Source organism: Eschrichtius robustus, chromosome 1, assembly GCF_028021215.1.
Source record: "Eschrichtius robustus isolate mEscRob2 chromosome 1, mEscRob2.pri, whole genome shotgun sequence".
NCBI lineage: Eukaryota > Metazoa > Chordata > Mammalia > Artiodactyla > Eschrichtiidae > Eschrichtius > Eschrichtius robustus.
Genome location: NC_090824.1, coordinates 182,184,260 through 182,207,677, shown reverse-complemented (window position 1 = coordinate 182,207,677; position 23,418 = coordinate 182,184,260). Strand labels below are relative to the sequence as shown.

At 47.5% G+C, this 23,418-nt stretch overlaps 2 protein-coding genes across 2 annotated transcripts in view; one reads left to right on the top strand and one right to left on the bottom strand.

The window, feature by feature from the left end:
• Nucleotides 1-416: 416 nt before the first annotated feature.
• Nucleotides 417-7,445, bottom strand: LOC137775019 (endogenous retrovirus group V member 1 Env polyprotein-like). Its single transcript, XM_068560621.1, is given in 3 exon segments — nt 417-2,934; nt 2,937-3,289; nt 7,378-7,445. Coding segments are annotated over 2 exon segments (1,053 nt in total). The 5' UTR covers nt 3,073-3,289; nt 7,378-7,445; the 3' UTR covers nt 417-2,017.
• A 422-nt stretch (nt 7,446-7,867) lies between these two features.
• The window catches only part of CCNY (cyclin Y), a 122,655-nt gene continuing 107,104 nt past the window's right edge, over nt 7,868-23,418 (top strand). The window contains exon 1 of the mRNA XM_068560610.1: nt 7,868-8,108. Within this exon, the coding sequence (XP_068416711.1) occupies nt 7,955-8,108 (154 nt within the window). The 5' untranslated portion in view covers nt 7,868-7,954. The remainder of the gene's footprint in view (nt 8,109-23,418) is intronic.

Below are 23,418 nucleotides of genomic sequence, written 5' to 3'. Positions count from 1 at the left end.
ATAAAAATTTAATGTGCCTGCATGGATATGCTGCACACGTATGGTAATGACTGGATGTTTCCTTTCATACGACACTCAAATCACAAAACAGCAATCAGAACAGACAATACGGTAACCCCCTCCCAATTTTCAGCCATCTTACCCATGCACTGTAGCCCTGAAAATCTGAATATTCACTGACTTACAATTATGTTACAAGCTTTCCTGGGAAGCAAGAAGGTCAGAACTGCCTTAATAAAGAGAATCGTTTCATCTTCTTGCTACCTACCCACCTCTTTGGGGCCGCAGTTCTTTAGAACTTTCCTTCCTCATCTCCTCGGTATCAGCATTTTGCTATCAGTTATATTCCAAGTGTTACCAACCTGCGCCCTTGGACTCTTTAATCAATAGAAATTGACAAGAGGCGAGATGAGAATTTCAGACGTGCCTTTATGGGGGCTTGTGCTGCAGCATAAGGAACTGAAAGCAAGCACCAGGTGTCCTTGCCCACTCCTTCACAAAGAGCTCCCTGGGTCCTTTGATGGGGTGACAGTGGGGGTGGATCTGCAGGCCAGACAGGGGGCATGGCTTAGGCAGTTTGTCCATCCTTCTTGGCAGTGCCATATACAGAGATCATGTGCAGTTTCCCACTTTCTGTGCTGGCACCTCAAAATGGCAGACTTGCTCGTTACCGCCACCAGGAAGGTTGTGTAGTGGTCAACATCGCCCCTACTGCACAGGCATGAGGTTGTTTTTAATCACTTGTGGTTGATTCACGGCCTTCAGCATCCTGTTGCTTAAGGAAGCTTTACCCCTTGGTCCATTTATGGTTGCCAGCTTCCTGTTGTTCAAGGAGGCGCTGTCCAGGTGCAAGTGTCCTGGTAGATGACCCTAGGTCCCAGCCGATCTCATTCTCCCTTGAGGGATTCTATACCCATTATTCTTTTTTAAATTTACTTATTTTATTTATTTTTGGCTGCGTTGGGTCTTCGTTGCTGCGCGCAGGCTTTCTCTAGTTGCAGTGAGTGGGGGCTACTCTCTGTTGTGGTGTGCGGGCTTCTCATTGCAGTGGCTTGTCTTGTTGCGGAGCACAGGCTCTAGGCACATAGGCTTCGGTAGTTGTGGCACGCGGGCTCAGTAGCTGTGGCTTGCGGGCTCTAGCGTGCAGGCTCAGTAGTCGTGGTGCACGGGCTTAGTTGCTCCGTGGCATGTGGGATCTTCCCAGACCAGGCCTTGAACCTGTGTCCCCTGCATTGGCAGGCGGACTCTTAACCACTATGCCACCAGGGAAGCCCTGCACCCATTATTCTTAAGGGTCAAGGGGCCAAATGTCTCTTCTTCTGGAGCTACTTCCTGCTGAACAGGGGCCACAGACCCTAGCCTACCCTAGAGGTGTAGAAGTCCCTTGATGACTGTTCCAAGGACCTACAGGGACACGGGTCACCTTCTAATGGAACGGGTTGAAATCCTTGGGCCACCATGAGCCTCACTTGGAACTGTTGAAGCCTGGAAGACACAAATCTAACTAAAAGATTAAACAGGCAGGGTCTGAATAATAACAAAAGAACTACTGCCACTAGAGGGCCCAGGAGATGCAGGAACCAAGTAATGCCAGGGATGTAACCTTTAACTGAGTCCCATATAGTTTGGGCAGTGGGGTAGCTGAACCCATGTAACCATTTAGCTTGTTCATAAATTTCCTGAATATTTAGTTCAACTTCCCCCAAGTTGTTGATGTATGTACTGCAAGTTTTGTTAATTACTGCATAGACACCCTCTTGTTCAGCCAGAAGATAATCCAGGGTTAACCTATTGTCAAACACAACATCGTCTAAGGAATCTAGGGACTCCTGGAGGCCCCTTAAAGGCATCACCATTTTTTTTTTTGGGCTGCGCCGAGTGAGGTTTTCGGGACCTTAGTTCCGTGACCAGGGATTGAACCTGTGCCCTCGGCAATGAAATCACTGAGTCCTAACCACTAGGGAATTCCCATCACCAGTTTTTGAGGCCAGGTTCTCTATGGCCTGTGTGAGGTTTCTTAAGGTTGTTTTGTGATAGGGAAAAACGCCCCAGGGGCGGCCACTCCTATGGCCACCCCAATTCCTGCCAGGATTAGTCTGAGTGCCCAGCTATGTCTGTTTTGAGAGGTGGCATTATTATATATGGTGGCACCTTGTCCTTTAGGGCCCAGTCGTCCCAAAGTGCATTCTCCCCGGAAGTGAACATTGTCTAAGCATGGATAGGCCATTGCTCGGAGAGGCCAGGAGAAGGAGGAATTTGGGTTCCCTTCGAAGGGTAGTTTATTTTGCGGTGGACCACAGAGGAACAGATGTCCAGCAGGGGTGCAAGCCTGGCGGGGTGAAGTGGAATTAAACCATCGACGTAAAAGGGAACCCCAGCTAGGTGCATTATTGCATCTGGGGGACAGGGGCCCTCCGTCTAGTGGTCCTCCATCTAGTTCTGAGTTTTCCTCTATTCCCTCCTCATCACTGAAGGCAGATGGGGTCTGATAGGTGAGCCTCCAGGAAGGGGCTGCTGTTCCCTTCCAGTGCGTACAAGAGCTGTTGGGTTGGGTCCCTGGGGAGAGCAGAGATGGGTCCACACACCAATGAGTCTGGTTAGGAGTGCATGAGGAGCTTGAAGTGGAAAATGACATAGCATAAATAGAGAGTGAGCTTCCCGTATCAGTAAGGCAGGTATCTGTCTGGCAGGGGCAACAGGGTTTTCCTTGCCCTGTGCAGAGAAGGGGCCGCTTGATCCAGAGACGGGTTTGGTTCCAAGGGTCTGTAAGCTCTACACACCCGATATCATCATGATCTTCGAGTTCCACTATTAGAAGCGGTGTGCTCCTAATGGGTTCAGAAGTCAGGATGAGATTAATGTCCTCATCTACAGGCACAAACCGGAGCCGAGAAACCCCCTCTTGTGCGAGGGGATGACAGATCCAACAGTTAGATTATTTCCTGAGGCCAAAATGCTGGAATGGTTGACGACTGAGTTTTCTCTCCAGGTTCCCCTTCCCTTATTATTTTCTCCCCAGCCCCTCTTTAGGAGAAGGGCCAAGAGAAGTACCCACATTTTCCACTCTGTCATTGGTTCTGGTCTTCTAGACCCAGGAGGGACAAAAGAGTTGCTTTTTCAGTGGGGGTGGTTGAGCAAACCGGCAAGATGTGAGCAAAAATATAACAAAGTAAGCAAACAGAAGTCCAGCCTACCACATCACCCTTTACTCATCTGTTAGTGGTGCTTGGTTTTTGAATAAGTATCTCAGGTCTTCTACTGGCTCACAGGCGTATTCTTCTGTTGTGGCCTGTGGGGTTTTTGGAGGCAAGAGTTTTAATCTAGATAAATGTACCCAACTAGGTATTCCTTGAAGTTTAATGGCAGTGGGGGTGGCTAAAATTACTCTACAGGGGCCCTTTCATTTTGGTAATAGTTCATCTCCAGGGGATCCCTCCTTCCAAGTTTTAAGAAGAACTTGGTCCCCGAAGTTAATTTGTGGAGGGGCTGCCCCTTCTGTTGTATCCCTAGTGGGACCTGGCAGTGCCTTCTTGGCTTAGTCCAAGATTGCCTTTTGGACCTGTCCCAGGTTAATAACACATTGTAGCCTCTGGCTCACTTCCTCATACCAGTGGTAAGGAAGGGCCTCTCATAGGTCACTTCAAATGGTCTAAGCTTCAGGAGACTCCTGGGGGCTATGTGAACCCTGAGGAGTGCAATAGGAAGCAGGGCTCATGAATCTCTTGGCAAAGTTTTGTTAAGGTTTTCTTTAAAGTATGGTTCATTTTGTCTACTTTTCCTTAAGATTGGAGGTGCCAAGAGGCGTGGAGATTATAGCTAATTCCCAAGGCGGTCGATAGGCCTTGGGTGATCTTTGCTATGAGGGAGGGCCCATTATCACTCTGGAGGGATTTTAGAAGCCCAAACCGAGGAATCGTCTCTTTAAGAGGGACTTACAGACTTCAGTGGCCTTTTCAGATTGAGTGGGGAAGGCTTCCACCCATCCTATAAAAGTACTGACAGACACAGGAAGATATTTATATCCTGACTGTGGGGGCATTTGGGTGAAGTTTAATTGTCAATCTTCCCCCAGGTATGTCCCACTGGGTTGAAGTGGCTTGAGTAACGAAGGAGGGATTGGATGGGCTTGCGGATTATTATGGGCACACAAATCACAGGCAAGGGTCACTCGTTTTATTGTTCCTTTAAGTCCCTTTCCTGAAAAGGTCCTTTGTATCAAGTCCCATAGTGTATTCCTCCCACAGGGGGTGGCACCATGTAAAACCTTAATGAGCCTCCTTTCTTGGGCCCCAGGGATAAGAAACTTGTCATCCTTTATATACCAGCCCGTGCTTTCTTTCTTATAGCCCCATTTTTCAGCATTCTCTTGTTCCTGTGGGGAATACTGGGGCAGGCCAGGGAGTTCAGGGGGGCCAATCACTAGGGCCATGATTTGGTCAGGCTCTTGCGACTGAACTGCCTGTTTTGTGGCCTGATCAGCTTTGTTATTTCCTTGGCTTATAAAGGACCCGTCCTTCTGATGGCCCTTACAGTGAATTACTGCCACCTAGGTCAGGAGCTGCACTGCTTCTAAAAGAGCCAAGATTAAATCTTTAGGTTTTATGGAAGAATTTCTAGCAGTTAACATTCCTCTCTCTCTCCAAATGGCAGCATGAGCGTGTAGCACATGGAATCCATATTTAGAATCAGTAAAAATATTTTTCTGGGCTGAAGTCTGGGGTGGTGGGGCCTTGGCTTCTATGATTTCATTTAAGCTAACTATAGCATCCTGCCATTCGGGTTCCCATCTCTATAAAACTACTCCCATCAGTGAACCGTTCAGCCTCAGGGTTGTCAAGGGGTTCATCTAGAAGACTGGATCTGCTGGAATAAGTTTGTTCTATTGTCTGTGTACACTGATGCAATAAATCTCCATTTTCAACAGCTGTGAGAAGAGTTGCTGGGTTTAAGGCTTGGCACACCTTTGAAGTAATATCGGGGGTACCCATTAGGAGAGCCTGATATTTTGCTAACCTTCCCCCGGTTAACCAATGGTGTCCTTTGGCTTCTAACACAGATTGCACCTGATGAAGAGTTGATGCATCTAGTATTGTCCCACGGTGAGCTCAGAAGGCTCATTGACCAGTAGGGCCGTGGCTGCTACCGCCTGTAGGCAGCTGGGGCATCTCGGGGCTACTGAGTCCAGTTGTTTTGAAAAGTAAACCACTGGCCTTTGATCTGCTCCCAGCTTTTGGGTCAGGACTCCTAGTGCTATCCCTGACCTCTCATCGATAGGGTGAAGGGTTTGTCTAAATTTGGAAGCCCTAGTGCTGGTTCCCTACTCAACTCAATCTTTAGAGTCTCAAAGTCCCACTGGTGGTCCCTACTCCATTAGAGGGGTTCCCTTTCTTCTCCCTTTAGAGCTTCCTATAAGGGTTTGACTATAAGGCCATAATCTGGAATTCAGATACGGCAGAACCCAGCCATTCTGAGAAAGCCTCGGAGTTGTCTCTTTGTGGTTGGTGATGGTAATGCATTAATGGCTGTTTTCTGATTTATGGCCAGGGCTCATGCGATGGGGGTCAAAACAAGCCCTAAATATTGAACCTCTTGCTGTGAAATCTGAGTCTTTGTTGGGGAGACTTTATATCCCCTTTCTGCCAGGAAATTTAGGACCTTAACGGTATTCTGATCTGAATCTTTCTTTACCTATTTATTAATAGGTCATCAACATACTGTAACAGAGTTCCATTTTTTCAGGCTCAGTTCCCTCAGTTCTTTTGCTAACGCATTTCCAAAAAGACAGCAGCTGTCCCGAAGGCCCTGTGGAAGCACTGTCCAAGTGTAGTGAATAGCTTCCCGGGTGTCAAGTTCCTTCCATTCAAAGGCAAAAAGGTACTGGGAGTCTGGATGTAGGGGGATACAGAAAAATACATCCTTGAGGTCTAACAGAGAGAAGTATTGAGCATCCCCTGGCATTTAAGTACGGTGTACAGGTTTGGCACCATTGGGTGAATGGGATGGATGACTGCCTCATGCACCGCTTGTAAGTCTTGCACAAACCGGTATCCCCATATCCCCGGGAGGCTTTTGGACAGGGAGAATTAGAGAAGGGGACTAGCAGGGCCGAATGAGCCCAGGTTCTAGGAATTTGGTGAGCAGCGGTTGGCCCCCATCCCCACCCCTTCCCCTGCCTCAAGACCTCAGGCTTTAAAGGACAGTGCCTCTGCCAAGGGTATTTTTCCCCAGGCTTTTCCTCTATTTCTATTGGGGGAACATGCTTTGCCTTTCCTGGTATCAATATGTCCCAAACCACAGGATCTACCTGTTCCCTAATTTCTTGGGGACTATTTTTATGACCAACAGGCGGGTCATCTGGGGCTACTAACAGGTGCATTCTCTATTCCGATTTTCTGCCTTCTGGGACCGCATTCTGTTCTAAGAGTACTAGCTCCCAGTTTATTCAGCCAATCTCTTCTGAGGAGGGGGAGGCCATTCCGGCACATACAAAAAGGAAAGAGTGATGATACCAGAATCGACCTCACAGGTAAGGGGGTGGGATGTAAATCGTCCTACCTTTGGCCGCCCATCAATCCCCGTTACAGTACAGTCATGGTTGCAGAGGGGACCAGCAGGCCAACTCAGGACAAGGACACCCACCACTTAACCCAACAAATGGCAATAATACAGTTCAGAGCACGGAACTTTTTAAAATGCGGACTAATAAATGTAATAAACATCACTGAGAGACAGAGGGGGAGCACAAGTTAAAAAAAGGTTAAAGTCGTCCAGAATTAGACAAAATCATGTTTACACTGCCTTTGGCAAGATTACACACATTGCTGATGCTGGGTATTAGTTCCCTTACTTCCCAGTTAGTACCTGCGTCCGTCACTAACACTTCGTGTCTCTGTATCTCAGTTTCCTCATATGGAAAATGGGTTGCGCCAGGTTTCTCCTGTTCAAAGCATTCTGTCCCCGTGTCTCCCCTCAGCACGCCTCCCCTGGCCACCTGGAAAGCGTGGGAGGGTTGTTTCTGCCGCCTTACTTTGTCCCCCCGACAGGCGAGGGTGCAGCGATGCACTGGGGGTGGCGGGGCGGGGAACACCCTCCAGAGTCCCCAAATGCACGGCCCACGACGAGGTCGGGTGAACAGGAGAGCAGGCACTACTGAACGGATCTGACGGTAACCTGCGGGGAGCGCGGCGCCGCCCTGGCCCAAGGTGCGTTCCGGGCAGAGACGATAGGCGGCTCAGGACAGGAGAGCGCTCCCACTCTGCCCAGCTGCCTCTCAGCGCATAAAGAAAAAAAGCCCCTCACTCCGCTCCACCCCACCGCCCCCGCTCAGCCCGGAGCCGCCCCGCGGCCCCCACCCCGCGGCCCAGGCGCCGCACGCACCTCTCTTCCCCGCACCGGTCCCTCGCGACGCAGCCGCGCTGCCCGCGCCCGCTGGAGGGCCCCCTCCTCGGTTGCGCATCCGCTTCCAGGGCAGAGGGCGGGGCGGTGCCGGGGGGCGGAGCGCGGAGTGCGCGGAGGGCGGGGCCGGGGGGGGGCCGGGGCCGGGCCCAGCGTCCCCGCGGCCGCCCACGCCCAGGCCTGGCGCTGCTCCTCCCCGCTGCCAGCGTTCCCACCGCCCACGGCCGCCCGCATTCCCGCCGCCCGCGTCCGCCCCGCGTCCCCGAGTCCCCGCGTCCCCGCGTCCCCGCATCCCGAGCGGCCGCGCCCCCTGAACCGGAACCGCTTGCGGCCGCCGGCGCGGAGCCGGACCGACCGGGTAGCGGAGGCGGCTGCGCGGCGCCCGCCATGGCGGCGGCGGGGTGAGCCGGGTCGGGCGGCCGCAGTCGCGCGGGCGCGGGCGCTCCTCCGCCGCGGACAGGCCGCCGGGCCGGGCGAGGGGAGCCGGGCCGCCCATGGCGAGGCCGCGCCGCCGCCGCCGCTGCTGACCCGGGGCCGCGCTGGGGCCGGGGCGCCCGCCATGGGGAACACCGCCTCGTGCTGCGTGTCGTCCAGCCCCAAGCTCCGCAGGAATGCCCACTCGCGGCTGGAGTCCTGCCGGCCCGACGCTGACCTGAGCCGCGAGGACACGGGCTGCAACCTGCAGCACATCAGCGACCGGGAGAACATCGACGGTGAGGCGGGCGGGCGGGGGTCCCTCCGATCCCTCCGACGCCCCGCGCCGCCTGAGCGCGCGCCCCGCACCCCGCCCGGCGGCCGTTGCTCTCGGCCCTTCCCCGCGAGCGGGCCGGGGTCTTCGCCCCCGAGAGCGGGCCTGGGCGGGGTCCAGGCCGGGCTCCGGCCGTCTGTCCGGCGGAGCCGCCCGTCTAGTTGCGCGCAGAAGGGTGAGGCCGTCCGTCCTCCGAAAGGCGAAGGGTATGGGGACCCTTGGGCAGGCCGAGGACTGGGTGCCTGGGTCAGCTGCCCGGAAACTCGCCAGTTGACCCCACTTGCTGGCCCTCAGCCCATTTCCATAAAAAACTAACCTCCCCAAAACACCACCAACAAAAAGCCTTTTTTTTCGGGGGGGGGGGTGCTGAGAGATTGCAGTCAGAGAGCTTCACCTGAATGCTTTAAAATTTTTTCTTTACAGTATTATCACAGTGATTTGCAGAGAGCTTTGGAATAAGTCCCCTCGTTTTTGCTTAGGGCTGAATTACAGTCCCGTGAATTTCTGATTGATTTGAATGACTTTTGGTTTGGACTAGTGTTTGTAAAGGAAGTTAAAGGACCGATCGCTGCGCCTAGTAATGGTTGTTTATTTTATTGGTCTTACAGTATCTTTATTAGTACCATCTTATCAATAAGCTACGTGACTTAATATCTACAGATGGGTAGTTTATGCATCATACAGTTTATAAATTTTCACCTTAAAAATTTGAAATTGGAAATACATTTTTATGACAACTTGACTCTTTTTTTAACCATTGAATCTTTTCACAGTTGATGTGGTTGAACTAATCTGAAAAAATTTCTTGTGTGAATGAATTGGCACAAGTCTATCGTAATTTATTCTTGTCGCTTTTAGGATGGCGCATTCCATCTAGTGTGCAAAGCCAAATTTAAATTCTACCAAAGGGAAGAATTTTCTCATTGTTTGGCTTCACTTAATTTCTTCTAAATAGTAAATTCTTCTTTTTAGGACAACAACTTTATTAAATGAGTACCATATGTAAAAGACTAAAACAATGCCTGGTTTATAGTAGGCACTTAGTAAATTAGGGTTCAGTATGACATTTCTGGTGGTGTTATTTTAGACTTCCATTATGTTGACCTACTCTTTAGTTGCCTTTGAACTATAACCGTACTTTTTAAAAAATTTATGCATTTAAAAGCATCTAGCAGGATATTAAGGTCGGTCTGTCGTGATCATTCCTATGGGCTCAAGCACCTGAAAGAAGTGGCCAGCGTGTAATAAACACTAAGTATTGTGTTTTAAAGGAATGAATGAATTATTTTGTTGTAGAAAATCATCACTTAGTCCTATATAATGTTGGAACGTTGAAGATAATTTCTCCCTTACGTTGTGCCTTAATATCAGGTAGAGGCATTGTGTTTTAAATAATGGATTAAAATAATACAAACAAAAGGAATACTCTCATTTCTTAGACCCAGGCTGCACGTTATTATTGCCTATAGTAAGGAAACAGGAAAATAAAAGTAATTGTAATCAGCTATTCGGCAGTAAGGCTTAGAAGGATTTTGCCAGAAAAAAATAGAGTAGTGTTGTGTTCTTTCATTTGGAAGAAATCTAAGTTTTGGTCTTCATTCGCTTTTGAGAAAACATTTGGAAGAGCAGCAGCTCTTGTTTTGGAGGTTTGGGGTGGTTTGAGAGACTATAGAGCAGGTTAAGAGGATTTCTAATTTGGGCTGTAGATGATTTCTAATCTGGGTTGTAGTGGCTTCTCACCCCAGAACCCAGTTGGTATGAGGCTAGTTTAAACCCAGAAATACTAATTCACTATTTAAACAATGTTCTGTCTGCCACATTCAGTCAATAATACTTGTAGTATTTACCTATTCAGCCATTCTCAACGGTTTCAATTAGAGCAGAAATCTAGGACTGGGCTTTGGCATTAGTACGTGTAAAGCGCTCCAGGTGATTCTAAGATGCAGCCGGGTTGAAAATCGCTGGCTGGGTGAGCCTTGGAAGTGTCACTGTTGTTCAGGGGCATTTTCCGTGGAAATTCATTCTGTCCGAGGCTGGGAGAAGAGAATAGATTTGCTTAAGTTGTAGTGTATAGATGTACATATATATCTGTATTTTAACTTCTGATTGTTAGATGATTAGTAAACATGTAAAAACTGCATCTCAGGAGTTCTTGATTTTAGTAGGTAACAAAAGCTGAAGTGCCTAAGTACCATATTTCTTATACCCTGAAAGATCTTCCAGACAGCTAGTCTTGGAAGGTTCAGAGAAGTTCATGGAGCTGGGTTAGGTTAGTTTCTTCAGAGCACAAAGATATGAGGTTCATGTTCTCCCTGCCCAAACACAGCAGGTAATGTTTGTAGAATTTCAGTGACTGCGTTAGGCTTCCGTGACGCCCACAGGCAACTTGCCTGCCTTTGTATTTAGTGTACCTTAGTGTTAGGTTATTCCTGTTTTAGAAATTTATATTAGACTCATCAGTTACCCAGGTATTACTCCTGGTAAAATTATTGTGGGATTGAGAAAAAACAAAAACGCTTAGCAACAGTGATGGTAATAAGTACAGCCCTTACATATTGCTTACTCTGTGCTGGATGCCGCTTTAACGCTCGACATCAGCTCATTCGTTCAGTCGTCACAGTAACCCTGGGGGTAATATTATCCTTACTTTAAGACCAAGAAATGAGACAGAGAGGAGAAATGACTTGCTCAAAGTCATGGAGCCAGTAAATGACTAGTGGAAACTTTCCATTGTTGCTTGACTAGTCATCAGATATTAACTAAATATTAACTAGTGTGGGGTTGCCTTCTGGGGTAGGCTGTGTGTCACTGCGTTGTATCCATGGTTTCTCTGGGAAGGACTTCCTCCATCTGTAACATGCTGGACTTACCTGATTAGATTATTTTTGTGGGAGAAGAAGAAGAGGAATGGACTAAAGAGAATTTAAAATTCGGTGAGACCAAATAAATCAGGATAATTGTAACATCTGTACCAGAGTGTCAGTTTGGGTTGACAAACTCAAACCTCAAAATGACTGGGAGCCACTTCATCCAGGGATCAGCTGTCATCCTTGACAATCCAATAGCTCCCTCATCTCATATCCAGTCTGCTAGGAAGGCATGACTCTCTACCTTCAAAATATATCCAGAATCTGACCGCTTCTTAAAACCTCTCCTGCGTAGCAATCTAAGCAGCCTGACTGGTCTCCCTGCTTCTCCCCTTACCCACCACAGTCTGTTCTCAACACTGCAGCTGTGCTGAGATCCTTTTCAGAACTTTAACACATCACTCCTCTGCTCAAAAAGCTGCAGCGACTCCTTATGTCACATGGAGTAAAAGCCTTACTGTGAACTTGACAGTGGAGTCCTTCCAGTAGTCTCCAAGGCCCTTTGTGATCTGCCTGCCCTCCTCAATCACTAGCTGTTTCCAGCCACACTGGCCTCCTTCAGTGCTGTTCCCTGAACACACCAGACATGCTGTCACTCCAGGACCTCTGCTCTGTCCCTCTGCCTGGAATGCTCTTCTCCATGTGTCCTCTTGGCCAGCCCCCTCACCACCTTCAGTCTTAGTTCAAGCCTCACTTTTTCAGTGAGGCCTTCCCAATCACCCCACTTTAACGTTCCTCTGGTTACCCCATCAGCAATCCTAATATAAATTTTGTGCAGTATGATTTCTTAATTGCATGTCACCTGTAGTACATTGTATACACATATATGTATATATTGTAATAATATTTCTACTCTAGCATATAAGTTCTACTAGAACATTTTTGTTTTGTTCATTGATGTAACTTTAGTGCTTACAGTAGTGTCTGATACCTTGAAGACCCGCTTTAAATATTTGTTGAATGAATGAGTGTAGCCAGCCACTGAAGGACATCAGAGTCAGAGCATCAGTGTGTGTATTTATTGAGTGAGAGGAAGCTGAAGGAAGTAGGGAATGAATAAGGCTTGTAATAATGAAAGCAGAGTGGATGTGAAACTTTTTGGTTGGTTTGCGTTTTAACCTGAGAGGTAAGCAGATAAGGTGATATCCTGAAAATGAAACTGAAGGAAGATTTCAAAACATAACAAAAGAAAAAAACACACCCAAACTGAAAGGAAACCAATGGCTAGTGGAAATCTCTTTAACAGCGTGATATGTTTAGTCTTATTTCAGATGTCTCTTCAGATGAATGGCTTTAGCTGTGGTCTCACGTCCTTAAGGATCAAAGTGAGACTCAAATGCTTATAAATCAAAAAACACTAGATAAACAAATGTGATTATGAACATAGCCATTCATGTGACTTTCTTGGATTAAACTTGAAATGTGTTCTGGGATATACGGCACTGGTATCTGAACCTCCCGGGCCAGGGAAGCTGGAAGCTTGAGGTGCTTCCCCAGGCTCGGCAGGGTAGCTGGGGAAGCCCACTGCTGTAAGGGTGGGGCGGCAAGAGAGCTGGTAACAGACCTAAATGCCTGTTTGGAGCAGGAGCTTGGACTCCTGCCGTTGGTGTCTGCGCTGTCTGCAGCCTATGGAAATTGATGCCTTCTGCGTTCTTTTTCTCGAGTCTCGGCCCCACTTTAACCTTTCCAGCCTGACGGGCAAAACCATGCCTGTAGACTTTGCTTCCAGCCTAAAATTTATTAGCAGTGCCGCCTGCAAGGTTTGTGAAGATGTTCTGACCAAGTGTGGGCTGATTGCATACAGTGGTGGCTCCATGGAGCAACGATTGTGGCCCCCTGACCTCCACTCCACTCACTTATTTTCCTCCCTAATTTAGAATCAGGGAGTCATTTGCTCCCATCCCCTCACTTTACGGATGAGGAAGCTGAATCTTGGAGAGGTGCAGTCTCTTGCGCAGGTCATGCAGATCTTGGAAGAGGGTAGTGACTCTCTTCACATCTTTCTCCTCATTTTACAGGAGAGGTAATCGAGCCTGAAAAGTTAAGAAATTTGCTCAAGTTTCCACACCTAGTTAGTGGCAGAGTTGGGGTCCAATCTATCCTTACTTGCTAGAGCGTCACACCTCAACTACCCTGTGGTAGCTACTTAGGGAGGGAGTGATCTGTGCCTGGCCCATGCCTCTCTTGTTTTCAGAGGTTCAGTTGTTGCCTGTGTGCTTTTGGCTAGCAATACTTTGCGAATAGGATTTTTACTTTTCTGCTCCTTTTAGGGAGGAGTGAAGATTAGATAATTTTTTGGAATTGTAGATTTTCTCACCCTTTTCTACAAAGCTGATTGTTTCTATCATCTTAAGGAGATGAATTTTTTTCACATTTCTGGCTAGCTGAAACTAACAACACAAAGATTAAATCCATTCCTATCCAGGAAAGGGCAGAACCAAAAGGAAATATATAATGAGAGGCAAGCCACGTGAGCAGCTTTGAAATCCTGTTTTAATCACGCAGGGTCAGAGATTTAGTTCCAAGCATATAGTGTTGGACTTACCTTTAAGGAAGCAGTGTTTGGTATTTTTCACAAGAGAGCAATTCACAGTATCATGCTTGTCATACTTCAAAGTACAGATCCTTTAATGATTCAACATCTAGGCGCCCAGGGTAAGTCTGTGGCACCAACAGTTGATGTTAGAGCCTCTCGTGCTTTCAGTATCATTTTCAGCTGGTAGCTGGAAGGAGGGAGAGAGCTCACTCTCCCTGCAGCCTTTCGCGTCATCATGAAATGTTGAGTTTGTTGCTGGGAGTCTTGGGTAGGAGATCATTTCCTCTCTGTGCTCCGAGACTCACTGTTGTCCTAGCCTACCTTTCCTGAAGAATGAGAGAAGGCTCTTCCCAGGGGGTTTACAGAATGTGCCTCTGGGTCTGTGAAGTTGATGGAGGGCAAAGAGCGGGAGCCCAGTAATCAGGAGGTCTGCGCTCCGGACGTGGCTCTGCCTTTGCTGCGGGGCCTCTGTGCTACTGAGCCACTTTCCTCTCTGCTTAAAGAAGGGTGCTTAAAAGTACTGCCTTGAGGGCTTCCCTGGTGACGCAGTCGTTAAGAATCCGCCTGCCAGTGTAGGGGACACGGGTTCGAACCCTGGTCCAAGAAGATCCCACATGCCGTGGAGCAACTAGGCCCGTGTGCCACAACTACTAGGCCTGCACTCTAGAGCCCATGAGCCACAACTACTGAGCCTCTGCGCCTAGAGCCCGTGCCCTGAAGCAAGAGAAGCCACCGCAGTGAGAAGCCCACGCACTGCAACAAAGAGCAGCCCCCCTCATCGCAACTAGAGAAAGCCCGCGCACAGCAACGAAGACCCAACGCAGCCCAAAATAAATAAATAAATTTATTTAAAAAAAAAACTGCCTTGACATATGACCCAAGGGACCTAAAATGAGACTAAAATGCTTAATAAACCAGAAAGTACTAGATGCATGTATGTCATTATGAACATGGCGCTCATGTTGATTTTCTTGGATTAAATATGCAGTGTGCTGCAAGAGCTACAGCAACCTGTGTTTGAACTTTCCGTAGACAGAGAAGCCAGAAGCCGAGGGGCTCATCCGACCAACATATCAAGCATTCAAGGTAGTACTGGAAGGATAAGTGGAATTTTAGAGCTGGGTGGGATGAGGTTATGCAGAGTTCTGTGACCTTTGAGTGGAAGCTTGCTGGCAGTAGAATTTGGAATAGAAATCATCCTCTTTCTAGCATTTATTGCCCTTCTGGGTTGCGTCTTTCCAAAGTCATACCATGATGCCATGCAGTGAAAGTGGGATGAGTATTTGAGACAGCTTCCCCGACTCCTGGGGATGCCCGGTCCCCCCAGCCAGCCAGCCGGTTGGCTGGCTGCCCGCGGAGCCGGGTTCCTGGGAACGTCAGCCTGTGCCCTGACAGAGAGGGTAAGGCCAGGGATTTAAAAAAAAAAATTCTTCAAAGAGTAAGGTTTTTGAGGCATGCATACAGGTGCTTTATTGTATTAAAATACTGCTTTAAATAAAGAGGAATTGATGGGCTGAAAAATAAGCTCAGGAAGCCCTGCGCGAGTTTTTTTGGGGCAGTTTGTGCCCATCTTTTTCAAGGAAGAATCTGACTGGCTGGGTCCACAGCTGCAGAGAGGCCAGAGGAGACCTCGCCCTCTGTTCCCTTTCTCAGCTGCTTGTGCTGCTGGTAGCTGTTTCGTATGGCTCCCTTCCTTTGCTTCTTCTAGGGGCTTCTTTTGCTCTCTGCCAGCTTGGAAAAAAGGGTGTGCTGAAGCTAAAATCGAGCATGGTTGGTCTGACAGCTGACAAATTGGCAGGCTCCTCAGTCGGCAAGGTTTTGCCTAGAAAGTCTCTTCGTGACTCTGAGAAGAGAGATCATCTCAGGGACGGTCAGTTCCAAATTGCTACATTCTGGGCTTCTCTGTTGCCTTGCTGGGGAGGTTACACTTAAATACTGGAGTGGAAAACCTTGAAATCCTTTATTCTTCGCCTTTGTCAGAATATTGACATTCTATACAACAGTTTTGACTTGATAAAGAAACTTTGTTTTTTTATTTGTTTTTCATATGGCTCAAAAATTGGACTGAAAAGGAGAGTTCTAAAACATTTGGGCAATGGTAACATCTCTGGGATAAGTGTCTAGACTCCTGTGGTTATCCTACTTTGGTTAAAAAAAAAAAATTTCAACCTGGTTTCATTATTTGGTAGACAAATTACCTAACATGTAATTTTAATTCCTGGGTCATTCTTTTGTGGTCTTTGTCCCCTATTCGGGCTGTATAGTGGGGGCTCATTGAGTGTGATAGATGTGAGTGCCATGCTCAGCAGAGATGTACCAGCCTCCGCAGACATGTCAGCTGGCTCCTGGTACTGAGAGAAATACATCTGGAGTACACTAAAGATAATTGTTAGCAACTGCAGTTACATCCCTGCCAGATTGCTTCGTGAGCTTTACAGAAATCTTGGATGGTGAAATGCAAGTCACTTCTATTTTGGACACCTCCGATTATAGACCTTGTGTCTCTGAGGAGGATGAATAGGAAATACTCTGCATGGGAGTTCACATGTAATATAGCTGTGTGTTGCAACACTGTGTAGTGTTTGAAATATTTTGTAAGCAAGTTTTCTTGTGGATGGATGATTCTGTTCCTGGTGGGGAAAGAGAAGCTATTAAAGATATTGTGATTATATTTGATAAACTCTTGTCTCACTCTGCAAATTTAGCATTAATCAGGGGAATTAGTGCATGGATGGATAGGTTAAGAGGTCTGTCCTTCACCTCAAGAAAAGGTTTCACTCCACATTTAGAATTCTGTCCAGGAATGAACCTTGACTTAGGATACTAGTTGATGACAGCTATTGAATTAAGTGTAATCGCAATTGTCCTTTGAACTATCTCTGGTTTTTAGATGTGGATCTACATTTTGTATAGTTGCTTACGAGTCCAGGTTTTAGGGCTCCCTGTGTGTCCTGCCGAAATCTAGGATGAGAGTCGAAGTTGTGATGCTGTGTTTAAATTCAGCTTCAAAAATTTCGAACTCACACATTCATCAAGCAGTGCTTCATTTATAGGGAGCATTACTTTTGTCAGTTTATGCGGATAATCTTTTTTTTCCCCCCTCAAGCTGTGTGTAAGTGATGGGCTGTTATTTTAATGTGTAGTTCTTGTTACTCCTTTGCTTGAAAGGCATTGGTAAACAGGGTTTCTACAGAATTGGAGATTGCCTTCTGTCTTCGAGAGCTAAAGCCAATGAAGAGGGACGTATTATTGTTCATTCACTTTAATGTTAGCATACATTTGACTCTTTTCTATAGGTAAATCTAATGTCTGATTTTCTGTGTCTTGCATTTTGTCGGAAGTCTGGAGGAAGCATAGCAAAGCTGCCTTTCAGAAGGGTGACTTGAAGTATCAACCGCACAGCCCTGAACTGGAGGAGGAGAGCACGGGTCCTTGCTGTGCACGCCGTTCTCTTCCGTGGAGGCTGGTGGTTCTGTCTGAGCCCTGCACCCGGGTGCAGGCCCCGTGTGCTGTGTAGCGTCTCCTCCGCAGCGGGAGGGACGCTGCTTAGTCGCTGGCTTTGCAGCTGTCGGTGGCCCCTGGGTTTGGGGAGTGCAGGACGTGAACAGAGCGTGTGCGGAGGGGCTGCGGCGGCCTCGAGGAGGTGGGGGTGGGAGGGGGGGACGACCCTGTGCAAGACCCCTGGGTGGGCACAGCCCCACGAGTGGTCAGTGCCTTTGCTTCTGGGCCACGTTGGGTGCCTCGCGCCCTTGAGAATGACTGGGGCTGGACGGTGCGCGGGGCTGTGGTTTTCAGTGTCATTGGGGATGGCCTGCTGGGGAGAGGCCCTGTGGGCTTCCGGTGTGGGACCAGGAGACACTGGACGACTGGACCTCATCGTTGCCTCTCATTTAACCAAGAATGTTCTGGGGGGAGCCTTTGTTGAAGCCTAAGTTGGGTGTTTCGAAAATGGAAGTTATTCTTGTGTCTGGGGTAAAAAGGCACTGTGACAGGAGCAGAGGGAAGGATGGAGGGAGCCGAGGACGGAGTGTGAGGACAAGAGAAGAGTGGGTGGAGCCGGGTGAGCATGGGCCGCAGCCTGCGAGGGGGCAGCGCCATCTCCCCTTTGTCTCGGTTCTGCACGTTTGTCACTGTCACACGTCCGAGGCCACGGGCAGGCATGCTGGGCTCCAGGGGCACCGTGTGAACAACCCCGCTGTTTCCCCACAGGGCTGCTTTCTGTGCTCATTTGGACTCCTTAGAACGGGCACGTGCTCTGAGGTAGGGCTACTCGTGGTACTGTGGACAGAAACATGTGCCCTTGACTCTGAGCTGATGGGGCCATGGTGTTCTGGGTGCACCTGGAAGGTGTGTGATTCCTTTGCTCAAATTAAAAAGTCATGCGTTTGTCTTCTGTATGCCTTCTCCTTTTTTTCTTCCCCTTTCTTTTTTCCCTTTTTAGTGCAATACTGAGAGGCGTGGTACATTTTTCTTTTAGCCAGCAGTTTTATTTTTTACTTCAACTTTAAAATCAGCTAGTTTTTTTGTGTGGGTTTTTCATATTTTATTAGTACTCACAGTGGGCTTTCCTTTGAGAGTCTGTTTTTTTTTTTGTTTTGTTTTTTTTTTTTTTTGAGAGTCTGTTTTGAGGAGGAATATAAAGATGGTCTGTTTGAGTTGGTAAAGCTCTGATCTGTTTTCTGACGTCGCTTTGGCTTGGTTTGAGTGCTCAGTGCAGTTTTGTATTTTTGTGGACCTTTTCAAATCTCATCACTGCAGCTGGGTGACCTGGCTTCCTGAGGCAGGTGGTGGGTGAACAGAAAAGGTGTTTGATTCAGGGTCTGGTATTCAAGGTCATGCTTAATAGAAAACTTGGGGGGAAACCCCTCTGGGTGTCGTATCTGTGTTGCACTGTTATACTCTTAAGGAAAAAAGTTTGGGGATGAACAGGTCATTTGATTTCAAGACTTGATTTGATTTGAGGTTTAGAAATTCAAGTCTTGATTTGTAGCTTGCCTAGGTGAAGAAAGCTCCAAAAAATGTGGTGATGCTGTATTCCTGACAATTAAACCTTGCCTCTATGAATATTTGAACCCAAAATGTCAATCCCTTAGTTGTAAAATTACCTATAAAGATAGAAATGGAAGTGGCTCCTGAAGCTGAAGAGGTTCCTCCAGAGCCTGAGAGTTGAAGGTGCACAGTCAACGCCTGCGGTGCCCGTGTAGCACAGATCGCTGATTAGGAAGCGTCCCCGTTGTCCAGGTGCAGCCGTTGATTAGCGAGGTGGTCAGCAGCCTTGCTGCGGAGCTCAGAGGGAAGCCGGCTGCCTGGGCCTCAACGGCAGAATTAAAAAGGCTCCCGGCAGAAAGATGGGAGGACGGAGCATTGGGGCTGGCCCTGCTTCCGGGGCTGCCTGTCCACGTGTGCGCGGAGCCCTGTAGCAGCGCTGCTTGCAGTTACAAGGACGAGTCCCTCCTGGTCCGCGTAGCACATCTGGACGTGACACGGAGATGAGCCATGCAGAGGCAGCCAGACCTTGGTCATTTTCTCTCTGTTCCTTCTGTATTCTGAGGCCCTCTGAAGTGACCTTCAGTATTGTTTTTAGAGTGAATCTGAAGTTTAACCAGGCCCAGTATATGCCCGTGTGCATGAAATAAGAGGTCTTTCAGGGAAGGAAGGTCTGGCTTTACCCAAGCGAAGTGTGTCATAGTTCTTTCAGCTGCTTTTGTGGGCAGGCTGTCTAGAGAATCTGTTTGCACAAGAAGAAATACGACAAAATGTCTTCTGTACCACTTAAGGTAGGGGTGCTTAGCAGTTCGTGGGGACCAGGAATGTAACTTGAGACAGAAGATTATGATTATAGAATATTTTAAGTACTTTTGTTTTAAGCATATAAAACAAAACCGTGGGACACGATGAACAGAAGTGCTTCTTATTAGGTGCCCTTACGAGACCTCTTTTGGTGAACAGGTAACCAGTATATAAAGGGGTATCCAATATGAATTTGAATCCTATTTTCTTAGTAAACAGCAGTGCTCCTCTTGAAGGTCTTCAGCCCAACAGTTTTTAGGGCCATTGCTCGTTATGCGCTTTGGCCAGGTAGGCGTGATCACTGATACCTGTGTTGGCCATGTTGTTTGGTTTGCTCCTGAGGGTGTACGTAATTTACCTGATTTTCAGGTATTATTATAAGACACTTGGGGTATGATGTCTTGGCCTTCATTTCACTTGTTTTGCTCCAGGAAGTCTACCTAGAATACAGCGTTCCCAGTACCGTTTTTATTTGAAATGCCGGTTATTGCTGAGCGTGGGATCAGTTTGTAGGATGACTGTGGCTGCAAAACTAATCAGAAAGCTTTTTTTTTTTTTTTTTCCTTTTTTTCCCCAGAGTTCAGAAGTGGTGACAGTTGTTTAGTTTGGAATTCTCATTGTAGATAAAAGAGGCCACATAAGCAGAATGCTAATGCTGTGAGGAACTAGACAAGCTGAGAAGTTAGGGGGGCTTCCTTTCCTTTAAACTAACATGTCTAGCAAGTGGTAAATTCCTCGTGAGAAGTATTTCTAGAATGTGTTGTCTTCAGCCACGGAGAAGCAGGAGTTGGAGAGAAAATGGAATTCAGCAGCAAGTGTTGGCCGGGAGACGTCTGTTTTCCATCACTTGCAGGGGGAACTCGTGGTGCCTGTGATGACTGGGCTCAGAGCCCTGGCTATCGCGGGCAGTGCTATGCTGGCATTTTGCATACGAGCGGGAATTTGATGCCCCCTGTTGGAGGTTAAGGTTCAGTTCTTCTACCGGTCAACAAATATTGGTCAATCCAAGTACTAATCAGTTCCAGGCTCCCCACTGGATGCTGGGAATGCAAAGATCAGTGTAGCTTGGACTTTGCCCTTAAGGACCTAATGATCCTTTAAGGGAGACAGATATGCAGATAAGTGATTACAATACCATATACAGAGGTAGAAGGGAGGCTGAAATGATGATCTCTGTCCTAGGTGGTGAGGGGATGTGGTCAGGGAAGGCTTTGCCAAGACAGCCTGGTGCTGAGGGCCAGAGGAGTGGGAGTGGGGAAGGGGCGGGAAAGGGTGCAGGAAAACTGCTTCAGAAAGATCCTGCGTGCATTGGGGCATAACTTCGTTTTGAAGTCAGTAGGTAATGTTGAACCTATCGGTGGCTCAGTCCCCAAACATCTTATTTAATGAATTATGCTCCTTAGGGGGACATTTGTTCTAAAAGATTTCATAATGGATGGATGTGCATTGGAGAGCAGTTTCTTGAGTATTTTGCATATACTCTGGATTCTGGGAAATGATTACTCAAAGTTGTAACGTGGAAGACAGAATAATGTCTTGAGAACTGTAAAAGCAATGTGCTGTTTTTGTTGGGTATGAGACATTAGCCTTCGTAGAATCACGGAGTGTTCATACCATCAGGTACCACCGAGGTCCTCACGCTTCAGGTCAGGCAGCCAAGCTGCTGGGAGGGCTGCTCCCCAGCGTTACACGGCTCGTTCTGGGTGGTGTGCAGGCGGGAGCAAGTCTCCTGATGGGGGTCAGGGCCTTTCACACTGGTTCTTGCCACAAAGTTAAATATTCCCCAAAGGAGATTAATCTTTTTTTTTTTTTTTTGGCTGCGCTGGCTCTTCGTTGTGGATTGTGGGCTAATGAGGCTGTGTAACAAACTACCCCCAAATTTAGTAGCTTAGAACAACAGTATTCATCATCTCTCAGTGTCTGTGAGTTGGGACGCTGGCACACCTTAGCTCAGGGTCTCTGGTAGAATTGCAGTCGAGCTGTCAGCTGGGGCCATGGTCCTCTTAGGGCTCAACCAGGAGAAGAGAATCTCCTTCCAAGGCCTCAGGTGCTCGCTGGCTGCTGGCTTCAGACATCAGTTCCTTGCCTTGCCAGCCTCTCCAGGGGCAGCTCCCACCATGGCAGCTGGCTTCCCCTAGAGCAAGTGATCTGGGAGGGCAAGAGAGACCCCTAGGGTAGGTGCCGCAGCCTTTCTGTACCTGAGTTAGAAATGGCATTCCATCATTGCTCAAGTCCGGCCCACACCCAAGGGAACAGTGTTACATAAGAGTGTGAATACCTAGAGGTGTTTGGGGGGGGCTATATTGGAGGCTGCTTACCGCAGGCGTTAAACAAGATTCTTTTGCTTGTATGTAATGGTAGTCCACTAAAACTGCTTGAGCAAAATGGGTGGGGAGTGCAGGAGGGAAGAGTTACTGCAAGTACGTGAAGATATTTCATGGAAGGCAAGGGCCAGGAGCATACCTGAGTCTCATAGGGAACTGGAGTTGGGAGTTGGACAGCCTGTAGGAACAGAGGCAGCTGTCTCTTCAGTATTTTACTTTTAAATTCTCTTGTCAGGCTTAGTTGGTCTTATCTTTCTCCATGTCTCAAATTTATTTTTCTGTCAATTTTTATTCTCTCTGTAAAATTCCTTCCTTTCTCCCTCCCTCCCTCCCTCCCTCCCTTCCTCCCTCTCTCCCTCTCTCCCTCCCTCTCTCCCTCAATTCTAAGACCACAAAAGACTGACTAGAATCTCAGTGTTCCAGTTTCCCAGGAGGAAGGATTGCATGCACTCCACCCAGCTAATGGGGTGGCTTCCCCTGTGAGAGATGTCCAGTCAGCTGTGGTGGATGAAGGTCAAGGTGGGGGGTCTGGACATGACTACAGAAGCTTTACCTCTGTTGTTATGGAAGTGGATAAAAGGGTGAGGTTGCAGGGGGTGGTGAATGGTTGGGGGAAGCACATTTCAGAGAAGGGCATTTGGAAATAATTTTATCAGATATGTATTTTTAAAATCCATGTTTCAGTTTTCCCTGGTAGGAAAAGGAATTCCCTAGTAGACCTAAAATGAATGAATTTGGGTAAAACTCAAGTTAGGGGTAAGTTTCACAAATAGTTTGGAAAAGAGGGACCTTAGCAGAAAAGCATGGTTATCTCTATTAAGAAATTAAAATAAAAAGTCTTTGAGACATCTGTTAATTTGAAAGCTGGGAAACTTACTAAAATTACTGTTTCTCTTTCTTGCTCTTTCTTAGCTTGCCCCTTATAAATTCCAGGTTTATCCACTTAAAAAAAAATGCTCTTACACTGTGAACATCTGTCAGCTTTCCTATCTTAGATTTTTTTTTTTAGCAGTTTATGTAACTTGAATTGAAATAAGCATTTTTGTTCTGTTCTAAAACTGCCCACTTAAGTGTCTTCATAACACTGTTTTTGGCTTTAATTGATTTCAATAAATTATAAAGGTGCACAGAAGGTTTTTATTGACATTTTTGCATACTTTGACTTAGCCGTAAGAAATTTTGTGTTATAAAGATAGGAACTGAAAGCCTTTCCCAGAGGTATCTTTCTTTTTGCTTTGTAGACAAGTTGGTTGGTTGGTTTTGAGTTTTGTTTTGGAGTTTGATTTGAACAGTCCAATAGCGGCAGCAATTAAAGCAGATTAATATGCGGTAAATACTTAAGCTTGTACATTTTAGGATGTTGCTCTGTTGGTTAAAAATTGAAACTGGCAGAATGGTCTCTGGGAATGCTGAGCCCTTACAGGTCCCTGGGTGGGGAGAGCCGGCAAGTGGCGTTGGCACAGGTGGGTGTGGAGACCCAGAGGGTGTTCTGAGTGTTTCAGAGTCTGCTGATTTTTGCGCGGTTTGCCGGTTGGTGCTCCTTTGGAAAAGTCAGCTCCCACTATTTACCCTAATACATTCCTCACACAGTACTCCATTATTGTAGATGTAGATTTGCTAATGACGCTGCTATTTCCTGTTAGAATCTGGTAGGGAAAAAGACTGTCAACTGCAGTTGCAGAATCTCTGGGACAATGCAGCAAGTTTCTCCAGCTTCTTCTTGTTAGTTGCTTCTTATGATCCATTCTCTTCAATCTG